The sequence below is a fragment of the Tympanuchus pallidicinctus genome, unplaced genomic scaffold (genome assembly GCF_026119805.1).
Source record: "Tympanuchus pallidicinctus isolate F22 unplaced genomic scaffold, pur_lepc_1.0 scaffold3, whole genome shotgun sequence".
NCBI classification, from domain to species: Eukaryota; Metazoa; Chordata; class Aves; order Galliformes; family Phasianidae; genus Tympanuchus; species Tympanuchus pallidicinctus.
The window spans coordinates 423,766-443,938 of NW_026294747.1; the positions used below are offsets into that span (position 1 = coordinate 423,766).

Here is a 20,173-nt window from a genome sequence, read left to right on the forward strand (position 1 = left end):
AGAGCCACGCCATCCAGCGTGACATTTCACCCAGGCTAATATTTACCTGCTTCTCAACAAAGCTAATTACTTTTGGTGGAGCACTGCACTGATATTAGCCTTCACTTCCGAAACCTGAGATGAACACAAGTGTGGGAGTTGTGTGTTGTGCTGCACACATGCCTTATTTGCAAAATCTTCACTGCAACAGTGAAGTACCCTTGAGTAGGCTGCAACGAGATAAATCACACTGAATCACCAAAGAATTGCTTTAAGAAGCATACTTACAAGGTTTCAAGGTTGTCCAAACCATCAAAACAGTGTTTTCCTATTGTTTTTATTTTATTGTTATGAAGATGTCTAACAAAGAACAAAGCAAAAAATGAAAACAAGTGAATGACTTCATATGAACTCATCAATAGCAGACAATTCTGTGAAATCGAAATAGTTTAATGGCTTAGAAAAAACATTACATGGGATGGATTATGCAGAAGAATGCCTTTCACTTCAAGAAATAAGTCACTCCTGTATGGGAACAGAATGGACTGCCTGCAGTCAAGACAACCTCTTTGAGACCTTTACTCGCTATCCAGAAGCATGATAAAATATGATTTCAATGTATAGATAAAAAGAATTTTAATATTTATCTCTGGAAATATTTAAGACTAGATAGAAACAGGATCTGTGGCAGGTAATATTTTCTTCGTATTTTATATTCCTTTATATTTGGAACCATTTTCTGACAGCCACACGTTTGAAACATCCATTACTAAAATGAGATGAAAGCACACAGCAATCCCACTACACATTTGTTGCACTTTGGAGTTTCTGTTTAGGAGAAAATTTGAGCAGACTGACTAGTATATTTGGGAACTGAACTAAAACAAAGCAAACACCATCTTTGGGGCCATCTAAGTGGGGGAAATCTAAGTGAGCCATCCAGCACAGCTACAAATACTCACAGAACAACAAGACTTGAGAGGTTTGTGAACGCGTAGTCAGGAATGTGCGTTATTTTGTTAAGGGCCAGCGTCAACGCCTGCAGGGAGGGGAGGTTGCTCAGCGGATGGATGGGAACTTCTGTCAAGCTGTTGTCATCCAACCAAAGGTGACGCAACTGCACCAGCCCCTCAAAGCTGTCCTTGGGAACAGCTGTGATGTGGTTAGCATCCAAACGCCTAGATGAGAGCGGAGAGAGTTGGCACAGTAAAGTGCCAGAAGGACAAGTAAGTTAAAAAGTATTTTGAAGTCTTATTACTTGCAAACGTTTCTGTTACCTTGAACACATTATAGTGAAATTATTTAATGCCAAGAAGTTGGAGTGTTTACTGAAGTGACACGTGAATACTCTTTCGTAACACAAAGCTTCATAACAACTTCTTCTCCAACGCTTCTATTAAAACATTTTAACCAATTTTTATGCTCACAGTTGGCTTAACCCAGTGAACTGGAAACCGGAGAAACCTCCTCCCCACCAACCCTCCTGCTCCCCTAAGTACCTCACTAGAACAAGCCTTTAAAATGGCAACTCGACATTGTATCCGAAACTAGAGGCAGTTCCTGCTTTGAACTGATTACCCCTGGAGCTATGCTGTCAATAGCATCGCACGCTGCTATGCATCGCTCTGGGTACTTCTGTACACCTCAAGCAACTACCTTAGAAAACAGGATTATTAAAAGCAGTGTTTAAACAAAGCCACAGTTAGAAACGGTGTTTCCACATAAAACACTGTGTACTGTCAGCTAAAACTGAGACATTTCTTCCACTCTGGCAGCTGATCTCCCTTATCATGCTGCGCAAGAAATGGAAAACAGAACTCCAGCACTGTTTGGTGTTGCATATTATTGGATTTGCCATTGCATTTTCCCCTAAATTCACTCTGATCTCAACTATTAGCAGTAGCAATGACCGGGCAGCCTTTCTAAAAGAACAGCAAACCACACAAAACAATTGCAGTACAAAACCAGCTCACTTACACCATTGGGTTTCACAGCTTCTTCCCAATTCAAAGCATCCAAAAAAAGTAACTCCACACCTGGAAACCAAGGTGGTGAAATGCATGTCCTCAGCTAAGGCCAGCTATGAAGCCCCAGGGATAGGAGGTTTTACTTGTGGTATCCTGCTGAGAGCCCCCATCCAAGGGAACGGATAGATGCAATACTGCCCAATGCCTGGCTTTGGTAGTGAACACTGAAACTGCTACGCAGAATCACATGTGCTTGTCCTCATGTGATGCACTCTGAAGGACAAGAGGTAATGGCTCAACTTGAGCCAAGGAAGGTTCAGATTGGATTAAGGAAAAATGTCTTCTCTTACAGGGTTAGTGAGGCACAGGCTGCCCAGGGTAGAGTCACCGTCCCTAAAGGCATCCAAGAAATGTGGAGATGTGGGAAACGGTCAGTAGGCACGGTGAGGATGGGTTCAAGGCTGGACGTGATGGTCTTAAGAGGTCTCGTCCAACCTTTACGATTCTATGAATCTATTTGTTTTTTCATCTTTCTACAGCAGCAGCACCAGGACTCGGATAGAACCACTGGAAATCACAGCTATCAGGAGGTTCAGGTTTGCCAACACTGTGCTGCGTAGTCAGATGTGCCAGGAATGAAAACAGAAAAACAACCACAGCGAAGGCTTCAGGATATATGCAGACAAATGGGTAGCTGTGAGGGATAGCAAAAAAATACCAAAAAAACCCAGCATTACAAAGAGCTGTTCTTCATCAAGGGAAGGCATGAAAGGTGAGGGGCAGCCCACAAGGTGACAAGAAAGAAAAAGTGGTAACAGATCGGAGTCTGTAGGGCTGACAGCAACACACTACATTTGCCTGTCCTCTGCCCTAGATGCTGCATCCTCTTGGTCAGCACCACACTGAAAGATGGAGGCTTCACAGCCAGCACGGAAGAAAACAACTTGCATAACTGGTTTGAGTGACTGTGTACAACTGCTGTCTGGGGAGACAGACTCACATCCACTCCATTAGCATCAATGCTCACTGTGATACAGATCAGCACAGCACAGGTTGAGTTATATTAAGCGCTCAGCAAACTCCTCAAGCCATGATCAGACATGCTCTTGAAAATCTAGCTGGATCAGTTTAAGCGGCTTCTGCCTGCAGCCATCTGCCAGGGCTCGCAGCACAGAGCAGGTGACTGCTCCATGTTTGTCCCCATGTCAGCAAGCAGGCCTCTGGGCTCCACCTCCTGCATGGCACCCAGGAGCAGAGGATGGGAGCCAGTCTGTCCCAGTGGGCTGTACTGGGAGCTGGGGGGGTCCGCAGAAGGGAGGCACCGCTTTACACTGCTCCACCTGCAGCCCACTGAGACATCTCATTTCAGCCCTGCACATCCCTGCAAGGAAACATCTGACTGCACTGAAATCAACCTTGAACAATTACAGTGCTAAAATGCTGGGTTTACCACAGTGGTCAGCATTAGTTTAATTATTCTCCCCCCAAAATTTAACATATATGGTGAACTCAGAGGAATAAGAAAAGCACAATCACAGGGTCTCAAGAAATCTAGCATCCCCAGGGCTGTGAAAGAGGGTCTTGCTTTGCAATGTATATGGCTTGAATATTTCCAACAATTAGGGAAAACATGTCAACACCAGAATTTCCATAAAATAAAAAGTCAAGAAATGCATGAAATCAAGCAGCAAATATGCCAATATAAACAGGAATTTACAAAATTGCAGACAAAAGGCTGTTTCCTAAGATGAGTGAGGTGCCATCAACTCTCAAGCTACACTTCAAAGAGCTAATTCCTATGGCTCATACACTGGCATCCCTTTATCAGTTGCCCCATGGTCTGACAGGTGTGTACACTACTGTGCTTGAATGCTTTCAGCCTGCATCAAGGCTGCAATATTTCAGAGAAATTTAATGTCTGGTGATAATAATAAAAAAAAAGAGGAGGAAAGGGGTAGAGGAGAAAAGGCTCGGGGCTCTGCTTCAGTAAAAAACAACAACAACAACTAGAAATTACCTGTCTTTCTTCTCCCTCCTGAATTCACACACCTCCATGAAGATCAAAAGAATGATCTTCCAGTGGAATAAACATATCTGAGTCTTCTCTTCAACTCTTTTTCATTCCAAGAGAAGCAACGTACCTTGAGAGGCAGGCAACGTTCTCAGTCCTTGTGACTACTTGCCTATGCCTATGGTTGCACTTTCGTTGTGCTCTTTCCTAAACTCCACTTATTCATGCAGATTTTAGGGGAGAAAAAAGAAGAGCAGACAGAAATAAACCAACAAACAGAAAAAGAAACCTGAAAAGGGCACTCTTCTTGCTCTCCATGACTTCTTGGCAGCTAAACAAGCACAATGTCTGAACAGAGGTGAAAGCAATTAGGGATGCCAAACCCTAAAGCCAAAGCTAAGCACGCTGCAATTGCTTGCATCGCTGAGTCCTCATTGAGCCTGAGATCTGGCTCTGTACATGGCTGTGCTGGCCCCCACCTTCCCAAGGCCAGCAGACATCACAACAGAGGTTTGCAGAATGCTAGAGTACAGATTTGAAGTGAAACCCTGTGATTTATAGACACAGTAACATCAGAAGAACCATGCTGGGTACTACCAGGATTACACACAACAATAATTTATTGCTGCTTGATACCAGTTACCAGTTATCAGACCTCAAGACTTATCTTTAACTTATTCAGCCATTTTTGTCTCATTCATTTTCTTTTTTGCATTCCTCCACGCCTTTCAGTGCAAACAGGACACACCATAATTATTATTGATTCTTTCTTCCAGGTAAAGCTTTATCTACACTGCGTTCACTGTGCAAATCACAGCTGCAGTGCTTCCATTTAACATGAAAGGTGCAGAACGGTGCACTTCAGGGAACAAGGGAAAAGTACAACTGGAACATTAGGCCACTCCTGCAGAACAGCACCACTCAGCTAAGCACCGCCACATTTCTCTCCGGCGGCACAAGGAAGGCTTCACTAGCACTAATAGTTTACGTATAATAAGTATTTTTTGCTGTTTGGACTGAGCTTTAGCAAAGTCTGTCCTCTTCCATTAAAGTGTTAAAGATAAGACCACGTTCTTTAAATTAGAGCTTGCAGCATATACTTGAATTCCTTAATCTTTCAGAAGCGACTCCAATTCCAGCTTCCCTCTAGGCAACGGCTTGTGAGAATACCTTTCCATTTTAGTCTATAAACTCAGAGCTCACTTGCTGAGCTGTCATCTTTACTTTTATTACCTGCTGGGTCCTCTCCTCACACAAACTCAAACTACGCAAGAAGAAAAAGCAGGAACACAGCAGAAGCTGACACATGCAGGAGCTCTCCCACAAAAGTGTGGTGCATTGTTTAAGCAGATAAAGAACAGAACAAATTAAAGATCTACAAACTATTTGCCTTGCTTTAAGGCAGCTGTAAAACTAACAGCTTACCTTAACTGGAATGAATGCAAGCTCTGAAGCCTAACCAACACACATGTGTGTTTATGTGGGCAGGAAAGGCCAGGCTGGATGGGGCTGTGAGCAACCTGGGCTAGAGGGAGGTGTCCCTGCCTACAGCAGGGGGCTGGAGCACCATGATCTTAAGGATCCCTTCCAACCAAACTGTTGTGTGATTCTATGATTCAGACCAGGCCTGACAGGGACATGGCAGCATGTGTGGACCACAACCATTCCCAAGCAGATGCTGTTGGCCACGCCAGCACCCATTTGCACCACCACATTTCAGCCACTCAAATCATAACTGCCTTGTGCTACTAGCAAGAGCCTAATATTGATGTTAATAAAAAGGAAATCACTCCTGACTCTCGTGCAGCACCACTTCTGCTCAATGGCAATTATTAAAGAACTTTGCTCTTTAAAGTGCTCCTTCAAACACCGTAAAGAGATCACTCAAATAACCCTGAAGTAGATTTTTAGGTTTTGAAGTTGAGTACTGATAAGCCTGATCTATAGGAAATTGTGCTACAATGAAGGCAATACACCTACCATGTTAACAGGGGCACTTTACCACACTTGGCTCATTTGCTCACTTCATAAAGCAGCTGCTCTCTGCACCTTACCTATTACAAACAGCAGTGCAAGGATTTGCTTCATTCCCAGACAAATTTACAGCAGCTCTCAGAAACAAATGATCCATGCCAAAGCTATTGCCATCACTGGTGCTGATTGCCAGCACCTACATTTCTCCCACTGGAATGCTTAAGGTGGGACTAATGAGAGAGAACACAGTTTGCTGCAAATAACACAGAAGATTCAGTTGATCTTCACTCACAATGCTGTGTAAAGGAAAATAAAAGCATTCATATTCAGCAATACTTTGTTTTCTTCCTGCAAAACCAATGTAAAGAGCATGCAAGCTTCTCCCTTGCCTGTTCTGGTGCTGATAGTTGCATTCTTCAGCTTAAAACCATCTTGCTTGTAGGTTCCTTCTATCACCTAAATAACAGCAAAGCAGAAACCTGGAAAGTCTCCAGAGAAGGTCCACTAAAAGTTGGATCAACTGAAAACAGACATGAAGGAGAATACTACACCTGAGACAGAACAGTGCTTTTTGACTCCTTCTACTTATTGTTGTTAATCAGTACCATCTACAGTCTTTCAGCGAAGATTAACCTTACAGATGCCCCTCCGTCCTTCAAAATTTGGTAATCCAGAAATATCAAATTGTCAAGAGAAGGCATACCACTTTATTTTAGGTCAAGCACTGGAATGGGCTGCCCAGGGAGGCGGTGGAGTCACCAACCCTGGAGGTGTTCAAGGAACAGTTGGATTTTGTTTAAGGGATGTGGTTCAGTGAGTGCTATTGGTGACAAGTGGATGGTTGGACTGGATGACCTTGAATGCCTTTTCCAACCTTGGTGATTCTGTGATTTTGTTTTTAAGGAATACACTGACAGAACCGTGCATTTTTGCTATGTGACAAGCGTTGGTATGGTCCGCTCACAGGTTGTCCATTCTGACACCCATCACTGCACTCGTGTTCCACGTTACTAAAACTGCTGTCATCCATGTGAACTACCACATGAAGCTGTGTGTTTTAATCACCATACTAGTGCAATATTTCCAGAAGGGATCTGTGTTTTAATTGTTGTTTGTTATATACACAGGCATATGAGTAAGAACCCTTCCAAGGAGAAGCATTCCTCCATCCCTGGAGACTTCCCCCCATCCCTGGAGACTTTCAAGGCGAGGTTGGATCAGGCCCCGGGGAATCTGATCTAGCTGTGGTGTCCCTGGTCACTGCAGGGGAGTTGGAAGAGACCTCTGAGGGCTGTGTAGTCCAACTGTAAGGATTCTATGATTCCATTAAATGATCTGAAACTTGTGTTTTGTTTTTAACGCGGTAGTTTCAGTATCCATCACATTCAGAATGTTCTGTGCTGTGACCTGAAAATCCATTGGGTCACCCAGTGACTGAGAGCAATCACAGAAGTGGTGTAGCTTAATGAGCTGTTGTGCAGACCTCTTGATTTAAACCCCAGAGTAAGCAACGTTACAAAAAAGAGCTATCAGAATGGAATAGCTCCTTATGCCACAGCACTGAAACAAGGGTCTCTCTGCCATCACCTCCTGCTCCTTCCAGGACTTGCACACATCACCTCAGGAACGCGCCGCCTTGCCACTTCTGGCTCTCCATACAGCCTTGGACTGACAGTACGCCTCAGCAACACCATCTCCAGATTTAAAGAACGTAGCATGCCACTTCATTGCAAATCCTGCCCGATTTGGTATATGATAATGATGATAAAAAGAGCATTTCCGCTCACCAGAACTCCTCCTTTCGGTAAATTTCGCTTTCATAACGAATAACTCCATTCTAGCTCTCCTCAGGAGGCCAGAGCTGGGAAGATATCCAACATAAACAGAAAATAAAGAGCTGTCATTTAGTATTCTGAACCACGCTGGCTACTCTCCAGCTGTAACACAAACACCAGAAATCACGAAGCTCCTGTAACCATCTTCTTCTTTCCGACCCAGGTATGTTTACTGGGCTCACTCACACATACAAGGAGGCAGCTGCCTTCCTACGCAGCCAGGACTTGTGTGCATCAAGACAGAAACGAGGCAGTGCTACAGGAGCTGCAAACCAAGCCATCATCAATATGCTCTAAAGCTTTACAAACGAGTAATTTGTGTCTTCACCAAGAAAAAATCCCCCTGAAGCCTACTTCAGAGCAAACTGGGCAACTGCCAAAAGAGAGTCAGTTCAACAATGTTGGAACTTGCAAGTTTTGGATTGGGATTATGTATTAACAAAATAGAAGCAGCATATATTCTGCAGTGAGTTATTTGTTTTATGAAGTCAGAGCAGCTCAGGATTCTTAAATCCATTCTGACACATTCTTTCAAAAAGACTGTGTTTTTCTTTGTCTTTTTTTTTTTCCCCTTAAACCAATAAAGCAGCATGCTGGCATTTATTTTTCCACGATTACTCCAATTCAGAGGACAGACCAACATTCCCTTGCCAGATGCTGCCCTCTGCATTAGCAGGGAGATCTGAAGAGCTACACTGTAATTTTTACAAGAGATGTAAGAAACTGGAAGTTTTCCTGAAGCTTCCGAAAACGATGGGAATGCATTCAAGCAAAGTTTATCGATAGTGTAGTAAATATGCTTTACATTTCTCATGACACTCTAGAAGACAAATTATCCTCAAATGGCTACCAATTCTAACAGACAGTGGTGACCCAGTAGTGCAGACAGCTATCCTCTTAGGGACAGAGTGGGAGCCAACCCAAGGCAGGATCCACAAGAGAAGAAAAATCTCTGATCTTCTGACAGTGATATTTGATGACCTCCAGGCTGGGTTTGCCCACTGTATTTCTCACAGTACTTCTGAAAATTCAATCTGGTTTTGCTCAGAAAAAGAATAATCAAGTACCTTGCTACTTATTAATGCAACTTCCCCCTCTATCAAAGAAAGAGAAAGAACGAGATGCTGGCTCAACCTTTACACTTGCTGTCTTTCCCTTAATTTTACCATTTCTCATTTGCCAATAAAATTAACAAATGAGCAACAGGCCATTTAAGATTTGAAGTTTTAAACAGAGAACAAACATTACTGCAGTTAAGTAGAGACAAAAGCATACTCAGAAAATGAAATGAATTACTTCTAGGAAACTTGCATATTTACTAATGTTGTTTCTTCTTTGGCATCACAGAAATGCTGGAAGAAAGGAAGGAGTGCTCTAGCTCTTGCTTATTAGCAAAATGACTACAGGGTTATTCATGCCATGTAGTCTGGAGGGGCTTTATTACAATGCATAACCTCTGCCCAAGCAGACTGCAGCCCTCAGATGAACACGCAGTAAAATAAGATGAACATCAAAGAAATCTGCAGAATTACTGCAAGTGGAAGCCCACGTTCCTACACCTGAATCCCCAAATCTGACTGCATCAAACTTCTGCTGTCTCCAGAAAGCACCTTTGCAAGTTATTCCGTAATCCTCCGCAATGCAAAGAGACAGGATCTTCATCAAAAACTTGAGCTTTGGCACAGAGGGAACAGATAACCTGCCCTCTCTCTGTATGTTAGCAGAAAGGAGGAACAAGTTGGAAATCCCTCTGCTCCTCCATCACGAGGACAAGCATCTACCACCTAGAGAGCTGTAACTAACTACTAAGGTCTGATTAAGATGCTCCCTGAAATACAATAAGCCAGGAGATAGTTTCAGCACATCTGAAATACTTTATGAGCAACTAGCAGTAATGGCTGAGTGCTTCTAACTGTCCAAGTGATTTCAACACCTTCCAGTAAACCCAGTACTACGCATGTCTCAAGCAGCACTCCTTCCCAGAAACCCTTCTTCCTCCTCCAGATACGAAAGACTTGGGAACGATTCATTTTTGCACAATGCTTTAAAATGGCTTAAACACCTAAGGACATGTATAAGAAAGATAAATACTTTACCACCTCTACATATATAAGCAACCGTGTACCTGGGTTTGGGTTTTGAAAGAGTTTAAGTCACCCCCAAAGACAGCAAATACAATTCCTTGTCAGCTTTGCTAGAAAAGCTTTGCCCCAGTTGAAACCACAGGATCAGAAACTCTGGGTCCACTATTGCTCAAACTATCACACTTCAGAACTTTAAACAACAAAGCAAACTTGTGCATGGTGTCTGAAAGTAGAATTTGGAGAATAAAAGCAAAGCGAGAAAACTTACAAGGACTGTAAACCACTCAATCCTCTGATGGCTTCGTTAGGGACAGTCTTCAGCTGGTTGTTCTGCAGGGTTCTGCAAAAATGCCCAGTGTGTCAGTGCAGTACAATAATATTTATATAGAATACCCCACAGTCCATTCCTAACCCGTGCAAGAGAATGTGGCATCATCGCATTCATTTTTCTATTAAATCATCCTACATGTGCTACAAAACACACAAACCTCTTTTTTTTCTTAAAGCTGCAGCAATACACAAAGCATTAAGAATCTAATTTACAAAAGTACACTCACCACCAAGCACCTCTGAGCTCAACAGCAAGAAGGTACAGAATGAAACTAGAGCCAAGCAGAATTATGTTACGCTGTATTTTTAAAAGCCCTCTCGTGAGACAACACACTACTGCATTATGAGTACTTTATATAAAGTGAATGCAAATAACTGCCATCTCACACGTTAGGTATGATTAGGTGTGGATGCCTGTTAGGGTAACTGCTGTTGGACATGGAAGTTAACTGCTAATTAATAACTAATTTTTCAAGAGCTGCTAGAATTTCAGGCTCCTCCAGAGCCGAGTATCCCAATGGAAAGACTTTCAAAGGCCTTAACACTAGGCATTTTGTTCCCAAACATCGTGGCAGATCAGTAGTATCCTCATTGATGCTGTCTGTTCATGCTTTTTCTTTACAATCTCACAGTCCCTCTTCATCGGGTTATTTAAATATCTATTTAATTAACTATCTATTACCCTGCCAGCAATTGGGAATACTACCAATGGCTTAAATGCTACAGCAGAAAACCTTTTATCCTTAGCAATGGAAAATAAACTGAAGCAAATGTTTTAAGCTTAGAAGGAAAACCACGATATGAGAAACGGGGCATCCAAGTCAAACTTTTGTATATTTTTAAGAAGAACTTTCCTTCCTAATAATAAGTCTTTTTCACCTAAAGCAACATCAAACTATCAAAATGATTTCTATCACCCTCAGTGGACAATGCAAAGGTCAACCAGTATCATTAAGACTCTAAGTAGCAGAAATCTGAGTATCTGACAGAATAGAACGAGGGGCTGAGAATAAGAAAGCTTTACAAACCCTTCATGAGCTTTCTTCCTTCTTAAGATTCTACTGCTACATGCTATACTTCAGAAAGAAAAGTAAGTGCTCCCATTAGATGCAGTAATTACAGTTCAGGCTGTTAAAGCAGGAGCACTGCACGTTTTTTGGGGGGGGTAACAATATTGTTTTAGCAAAGAAAAGAAATCTCCATCCAACCTATCAGTAAATGGGCTGGCCGTGCAGTAAGAAGGCATACGAAGCTCTAAAACCCAATTACTTACAGAACTTTGAGTTCTTTCAATCCAGACAAGGCCTTCGGATGGATAAAAGAAAGGTCATTGCCAGCCAGTCGCCTGGAAAAAAATTGTAATAATAATTTCAATCATTAAATACAGCACTTCTACAATCTTCTAACATGAAAAATCAGCAATGCAACAACTCCTGCAAGCAAGTAGGCACTCCGAATCCAAGTATGCCCTATGCTTGATCTTCCAAGTTTGTATCAGGTAGTTCAGTCATTACATATCTTTTACAACCAAAATTCACTCAAACCTCAGGGATAAACTTCTGCAAACATGCTAGGGAAAAAAAAACAACATGAAAACCACAACGCACTACAGAAAGATGAAGAATCTTCTTATTGCACACTGGGTCTGAAAAGCGTACTTCCCACCAACAACGTGACCCTCAGGCTTTTGGCTCTGCTTTGGTGAAAAGCATGCTCTGATATCCATGTGTTTTTAATCTATGCAGCAGTTTCTTCAGAAACTATGCAGTGAAGGAAGACCAGCTAGATGCTAAGGAGGGGCAGGGAAAAGTTTGTAATAAAGTCTCAAGCACAAAGACAATACTCGCATGGAGGCAGAATGTTTATGGTGTTGACAATTGACAGGAAGCCTGCCAACATTATCAAGACATCACCTTGATCACCTTTTTTGCCAGTTATTTGGACTTATTTTTCAGGAAAGAAGCCTGTTTTGAGGGGAGGGAAAGAGAGAGGAAGGAAACAGAATCCTCAGCCATACTTGTGCTGTCTCAAAACGTGGCTGCTTTCAAACTCGGACTGCTGGACATCAGAACAAACTAAACTGTGAAAACAACTGTGATATTGGAAGCAATAAATCCAGGAGGCACTGCAAAAGACAAAGCAGGAAAGCAGAAACATCAGCCCCAATGGCTGCTTTCCAACAGCTCCACCCAGCCCCCACTCCTTGCTCTTCAACATTTCACCCATATCCTGAGCAGCAGACACTGTGTGGTCCAACCTTTGCTGAGCTCTCAGCGCTGTGACACGAGGTTTTTTTCTTTTTTTAGGGGTAGAAGACAATAATGCAGAACACCTGCTAATCCACAGCTGCCAAACGATGCCATCATTTCGGCCAAAGTATTTGCTTTCAGACTTGGTTTCACATCCAAGCTAAGCAAAATCAGCACTGGGAGAGGTCGTAAAATGAAATCATCTGGTGGAAATACTACGTATGATGCAGCGTTGATAATTTAAAAACCCCATTTGTGCTTTACAGGATACCAAAACACACCACTGTTGTTACAGGGAGCTGAAGTGAGCCAGCTATACTAAGGGGAAAACAGTATTTCTAAGAGGAAAAGAACAAACTAGTAACATCTGAAGTGCCAAGCTTGCCAGCACAAAGCACGTGAACACATTTTTATCAGGGACCGCCCAAAGCATTTGATTCCAACACAGATCTGCCTGTAGCAGAATTAATGACTTAATAAAATGCTGCCTAATGGAGAACATGATAGCTCTATTTATCAAATCCATTTGTCAAAAGTGGAAGATTTTATTTCTAGAAGGAGGATTGCTCCCTGTCCACAGAAAAGTTGGGTTTTAGAAAACGGTTCCCATCACTCAAACAGAAAGAAACAGAAGAACTGGTTCTCTACACCAGTGTTTTCTCAGTGATCTGCAGAACACGGTATTTAAAGGCTTGAAAAAGAAATCCTTAAATCAAGAATAACCTGAGGCTTCAGCACCGAACTACTCTGGCCCTTAAGCAGCGATCAATTCCCACTGCCTGGCACCCACTTCCAAAAGCGGCAGTGCTGACCAACTTGTGCCCAGCAGCTCCAGCTCAGCTGAGCTTCCCAGCAAAAGGAGTTGGCGTGCGACTTATCAGGCAGACGCTGTAATTTCTTCCTCTCCCCAAAGAGACCCAGGATTATGATTTGTTTTAAAAAGCTAAACTAAAGCCAGTTGGATAACCTCCCCCAGCCCTACGGAGCATCGCTCGCCGAGTTCCACTAACACAATTTACAGAGCACTGGAAACTAAACATAGCGGAGCCTGAGCAAGGCTTGCATGACTTCAAACAGCAAGACTTAGCCTTCCTCAAGGCAACTCCTGTTTATTCAGCCTTTTGCAACCAACCAACAGAAAAAAAAAAAAAAAGAAACAAAAAAAAAGAAACAAAAACTGCAATCCATTACATTTCCGTTTCTCCTAAAGCTGGCAGCCTTCCAGAAAACAGGATACAACTAGCTAAGTGTGCAAACGCTTTGCTGATCAGTTTGCCAAATACACATTTATCATTCGTGTCCTGGCCTTGGGGAGTGCGGCTGCTCCGTAGCAGCTTGAGGTGCAGCTTTCCAGCAGGCAGGGACAATGGGTTGGTTTGTGCAATGTACCTGTGCCTGCTGCAGCCGTGCGCAGCAGGGCTGGGCTGCTTTTCACATAGCCAGCTGCATTTTCAAGAGAGAAAAGAGCAAATAACAAGGTGTTCAAGAGCTGCGGAGACGCAGCACTGAGGGATGCGGTCAGTGAGCGCAGTGGGGCCTCACTATGCTGCTTGGGCCCAGCCTGGAAGCTTCCACGCCACAGCAAGAACTCCAAACTGCTACGAAGTGACGCCTGGAGGCAGCCCTACCTTTGAGCTGAGAACCCATCCTTCCCTTCCTTTGGAGAAGAAACAGTTTAAGAGACCAAGGCTGAATGTCAATCTACAGCTCGCTGGCCAAGTGACATCAATTTTCACTTAGAACTCTAGCTCCAAAAGGTGTAGGACTATACAACAGATTAATCTACAAAGACAGCCCTCTGTCCAGGGCTGCGTTAGTGCATCCAAGCTACCTCAGAGGTTCTGCGTTGCAGCATTACAACTGAATCACAGTTTAATGAAGCACACTAGGTAGCTTTATTCTAAGTTGGCAATCTCTTTGGAGCTGTGTGATGTTGAGAACTGCACTCTTCTATTCTTACTGGGGAAGAAAAAAAAAAAAAGGTATTTCTATAGGATCAAATTTCTGCAAATTTGGACAAATTCAGATGGACAAGATCTATTTCAGAGTAGCAGGATATCAGAGGAGGATGTACGGAGGACAAAATACTTCTGCTATCCTGTCATCTCTGGTAGGAGACCAGTACCCTCTAATCATTATTTTAAGGGCACAGTAAATGATCTTCAGATATAGAGGACACCTTGTTGTTATTACAGAAGTCAGGACACAATCTGGCTGGGGAATAATCTTCCCAGTATCTCACTCTCAGAATACAAAGCAAGCACAGCTTCTTACACTGAAATTCTTCCGAAAGCAACAAAGACTATTCTCTTTCTTCTGAGAAATTAACAACTGTGAAATCTTTGTGGAAATAAGAAATGTGTGAAATGTTCTTCAGTAAGTCCGGCAACCCTGCTGCATGTTAACAGGGCCAAGTTCATTGCCCGTGTCACTCCAAGATCAGGAAGGATGTCCCACAGATGCATTTTTGGCTGTAACAATTAAAACCATCGCTCTCATTTTGGTAGGATGCAATATGAACATCTTGGAAAACTCTGCTTGTCTTTCGCCCCAGATGGTGGTGATCCTCAGGTTACTGATAAAGAATAGCCTTGTTCTGTCCTTCTGAAAGCCTCACACTTGCACATGGGGAGAGAGAGAAGTTTTGCTGTGGGCTTTTTGTTTTCGTGTGGGATTTTTTTGTTTTGCTTTGTGGCGTGCTCCTAACTCTACCTGCCAATCTGGTCTCCAGTGACAAAACAGAGGGCTCTTCTTCCATGGACACACTGTAGTTTTACCTTCTCAACAGAAAACCCGAAGACTCGCACAGAACGCAATCCTTACACGTCATAAAAAAAATCACGTGATGCTTTATTTCCACTGCAGCTGCTTTCTGGTGAGACCTAAGCTTCCCACTCAACATCACATCACAGTCCATTTGCCACTGCTCCCTCAACACCTCCTTTTAATTCTCCAACTTCTAACTATTTTCATCCTAAAGGGAAATATTCCATTGCTTCCCCTCTTGCACTTCTGCCAGTTCTTTACTTCTTGCCATCTTCCACCTTCCTAATGTTCTGCCATCCTGATATACTTGTCCCAACCATCAGATTTTTCAGGGTTCTTCAGGCTTCGCACACAAACCTATTCACACCTTTTCCAGATAAGTGGCCACTTTGAAACAGAGTTCAGTATTCTTAAGAGCACAACACAGATAAAATGTCTGAGATAATGTTAAGATAAAGAAAGACGAAAATGAGCATCTTATATCCACCTTCTAACTTGCAACAACTGAAAAGCACTGGAGACACTGTAATGAGCAATGCCCATTACACTTGTAAATGGGAGCCCCACTGCTGAATTTCATTTTGGTTATCTGTGCAAAGCAAATGGCCCTTCTGGGACTTTGTCAGCTGCAGCCTGCTGCACTGCTGCGAAGGAAATCAATAACCTACAGATTACTCCAATTCCTCCATGCCAATTTAGCCTAACTAAACAGACACTTTATTCTGTAACAGAAAACACATTCATCCCCTTCTCCCTTTCTTGCAGTAGTTTCATTATTACACAATCTCAACCATTTTTTATAAAATAGCAATCATGTAAGCCAAGGCACATCAGGAGCCTAAAAAGTCTTTAACTAGAAACAGTGCTGAAACTTCACCAACTCCATCAAGCTGAGTAGGCGCTTCTCATCCCAAAGCTTTCAGAGAACACGTACAGCTCTCTGTAAACCACACTGTACTCCAAGGTAATGGCTTATTTTCCAAATGCATTCCTGATCAGAGACTTAAACGATAAACTAAACTGATGAAAAAAGAAGTCTAATGCCTGCCCACAGTCCTACTGCTAAGTTTTCAGCTAGAGTCACTGGCATCCACTCCAACGACAGTAGATCCTCAAAGCTGCTTTATTCTGTCCACACAGCCTGTCTGCTGCCCTGACACTCACTGTACTTTCAGGCATGGACATCTGAATGACCACACACACAGCGGGTGACGCTGCTAAACGTGGAAGTGGCTTACATTTGCATATGTGTGGCAACTAATTCTGCTGCCAGTTTTCTAACCACTTCAGACACGTAACAGGTAAATACAACAGCCAGGTTTTGCAGACGTCTCCACAATGAAGACTTTTGAGAAATAGGAGTCATTTTCACGATGGTTCTTCGAGTAAAGGTTAAGACTCAGGTTATCCAACGACTTGCAAAAGCTGAAGAAACCCAAAATATTTTATCAGAAACATCTACAATTTTACCTCTATAAAGGAGGTGCAGAAGAACTTTACATCAGCACGGGTTACTCTGTCAGCACAAAGATAAAATCCGCTGATGCTAATTAGGTAAGAACCTCAGCACTCACAACACTCACAGAAATATACCAAAATCAACAACCGCTCAGAAGGAGGGAAGAAAGCAGGCGAAAGAGTGATGCAATCGTGTCTTCTTACCATGCCATAACACCAGAGCTACACGTGATTCTTTCCTGGGCTGGAGCCTGGGGCTCCCTGCACTCCTGTCTTCTCCCTCACGCTCAGTTCCAGAAGCTGAAAGGAAAAGCTGGGCTGAACAGCTCAGGCATTCTCTGGGGTCTCTGTGGGAAGGGAGGCCTCCAGCCTGAGGAGCCTCTGAGGTGCCAGTGGGTCTGCAGAAACTTCTCACCTAGTTTATGCCTTCAGACAACCCCAAACTGGTGCTCAGGCAGCTTAATACAGCCAGACGTGTAGGACAGGCCTGCAAAGTTCAGCCTCCGGGCAGCTGAGCTGAGCCAGCTCCTGTGTGGGTGCATGTGAAAGTCCTGCTGAACACCAACTATAGGTGACAGATAACAAAAAAGCTTCAGTCCCTCTCAAATGTACTTAAAGCTGACACGTCTTGGTATAATTACACACCACCACGATGAATTTCAGAGTTATTACATGGAAATACACACTAAAAATAATGGAAATTTTACTAAAAATAATGGAATTACTGCAATTCATCCCCTCAGACAGCAAAGATGCGCAACTGTTTGGTACAAGGAGAACTTTCTAAGTCACATCAGGAGGACTGAAACCAATCCAGAATAAAACTGATTCAGGGCTCACATAGATAAGAAAACATTAATTAAACACTGGTTGGCCAACGTGTTTTTAAACATCATTTAGCATCTCGCGCAGACCGGGTAGGTGATGTTTAAAAGCATCTTCACTGACTGCGGTTAATTCTACTTGGGAGTCTTTGCCTAAAGGTTTGTCTTGACTAGAATTTGATGGTGCGAGCTACAACATGCCGACAGGCTTTCTAAAGCTCCAGCACACACAAAGCAGCAAACGTTCCTAATGTATGCTAGGTGGTCAAAGCCTAGGCTCCCAACTTGCTAACACATGTGAAACCTACACCTCGCATTTTCTTCATTAGAACTTCACCTCCTGGAATTCAGGCTGGAGGGAGCAACTGAAGAAATTGCCTCCTCCAGCTGTTCAAATATTCCGAGCTGGCAGACGGATGCCGAGCGCCCATCAGCTCCCAGCCCCATGCCAGCCAGCTATTTCTGACATCCCATCAAGGGATGGCCCAGCTGACTGACCTGCCAAAGGAGCAGCTGAAGGGAGCTCCCCGCCTGTCCCACGTGCATTCAGTGGGAGCTGGATGGAGTCTAGCATGGCCTGTTGACTCCAGCCATATCAGCCAGTGTCACGAGAGGATGCTTCAGCACAGCCTTGGCGACCACATGGCAGCTAGGCATCAAGAAAACTGTTCGTTCTTACTTTCCTACTCAAGATGGACCCAATGTCTCCAGCTTCCCCTTAGCTGTATTTACAAAAGAGCGAAGAATCACACCATCAGGCAATCCCAAAAAGCACTCTTCCCAAAGACCAAGCCTCCTTCCACACAACGCTCTGCAGCCAGGTGAGAAAAGGCTGCATCCCAAACTACCGGCTCAGCCTTGGTGGCCTTGGCCTCACTCCAAGACGTGTCTTATTCACAAAACCAACATAATAAAAGAGACAGACGCTCCCTCTCCCTCCTTCAGGATAACGCAGCTCGGTGCCGAGGCAGAAATTAGAAGGAAGGGGATCATCTAAATTACATACTGAAATAGATACTACAAAAGCAAGCAGCTGTGACGTCTCAGCCAGGTGGTCATCTTCAGCTGCAGTCAAGAGGAAAAATAACCCAAGACATTTCCCTTGCAGATACTTCCTGATTACAACCTTATGGCAAAAACATTCTGTTTTCCACTGCCAGCATGCATTTTAATTAATCCTTACACTCTCAAAATATATTTTGTCAATTAAAAGCCACAATCAGAGACTCTGGCTGGGGGAGGGGGTGAGTGAGATGTTTAAGAAAGACCTCTTAGTGCTGTAATCAGCACGGATATAATAAACAGTCATTCCGTTCTCAGCTGGACTTTTTCTTTTCCTGAAAAACTACAGTTGCATGCTCACTCTCTCTCTGGCTGTTTACTCACCTCTCAAAAAGCAGATGAGCATTTCAGAAAGGAGAAACCTTTTATTGATTAAGACTTCCATTCTGTCGTTTTAATTCTCTGGAACCACTTTCACCCGCTAATAAAAGCCTCAATAAAATAACAATCTGAAGACACCATCACAGAAGACAGACTCTTTTGTGTCATATGAAAAAAAGCAGAAACAAAACAGACCTTGGCACAGCACACATCTGCAAGGTCATCGAGCACCGCAGCCTCTCGGTGCCTTCAGGAGTGATGATTTTCTGGCAGCACACTTTTCGGAACTACAAGAGTCAGAGGGCAGCGAGCATCTTCCTCACCCTCACAGAGAGGGGGTCAGTGCCCTGCTTCAAGGCTGACAGCTTCAGGGGGCAGATGCCTTACTGTTTAAGCTCTACCCAGGGCAAAGAAGAAGGGAGGGCTTTAAAACGTTGAAAGGGTGGAAACCAAAACAAGGCAAAAAGGTCATTAAGTCAGGGAGACATTCGCTTTGTTTGAGTGGTGCAAGTTTCTGAAGTCAAAATAGAAAACTGGCCAAGAATAAAAATCACTGCAACTTGCTTCCCTGAGAGACAGCCATTTATAATTAATCCAGCTGATATTTCACCCGTGCAGTGAATAGAAATCATGCAATCAAAACCCCTTATGCTACTTCAGATAATTTTATATGTTACAAGGAACTAAAACAGTTTAGAAAAGCACCAAAACATTGTGCAGCCCAGCTCTTCTACTTAAAAATTCACATTTGCAATGGTTTCTGCTTTCTAAAAACACTACATTATCTAACTATATTTTCCTCCTCTAGCTTTCTATAAATATTTTAAGGTGTGGTTAGAAAACTGCAGCCAAATTCTTCAAGGATTTTTAGTTTCCATACCAAGTTCAGGGCTGTATCACATTTATGTTAACATTTTTTGGAGAACACACTTCTTTAACTGCTGTGGCAAAGCCCTTGGTGGTCCGCTCCTCACTGGCTCTGACCATTGCTGTTTCAGTCATTTCCAAATTACTTCCAGATGGGTATCAGTTACACAGAGATGGAGAATTTTTATAACATATATAAATAGTGCAAGAATCCCACAAACACATGGTAAGTGCACTATGCTGCAACATGCACAAGCTGGTGAGCAGGGGCACAAGGAGCACACAACCCAAGGGGCTGATGCTGCTTGCAGATTAGCTGGAATGCCTGTTTCTGCTAGTAGTACTCAGGTATCATCATGGCACAAAAACTCAGATGGTATCTGCAAATACAACACTATGTAGGGCACCCAGTGCCCTGAGCACAGCCAGTTAGCATCACACAAGGC

At 43.2% G+C, this 20,173-nt stretch overlaps 1 protein-coding gene across 1 annotated transcript in view; it reads right to left on the reverse strand.

Moving 5' to 3' along the window:
• Nucleotides 1–20,173, reverse strand: part of LGR4 (leucine rich repeat containing G protein-coupled receptor 4) — a 58,459-nt gene that overhangs the window by 14,068 nt on the left and 24,218 nt on the right. The window contains exons 3-6 of the mRNA XM_052692451.1: nucleotides 11,454–11,525; nucleotides 10,119–10,190; nucleotides 942–1,157; nucleotides 268–339 (exon numbers count right to left, since the gene is read on the reverse strand). Coding sequence (XP_052548411.1) covers nucleotides 268–339; nucleotides 942–1,157; nucleotides 10,119–10,190; nucleotides 11,454–11,525 — 432 coding nt within the window. The remainder of the gene's footprint in view (nucleotides 1–267; nucleotides 340–941; nucleotides 1,158–10,118; nucleotides 10,191–11,453; nucleotides 11,526–20,173) is intronic.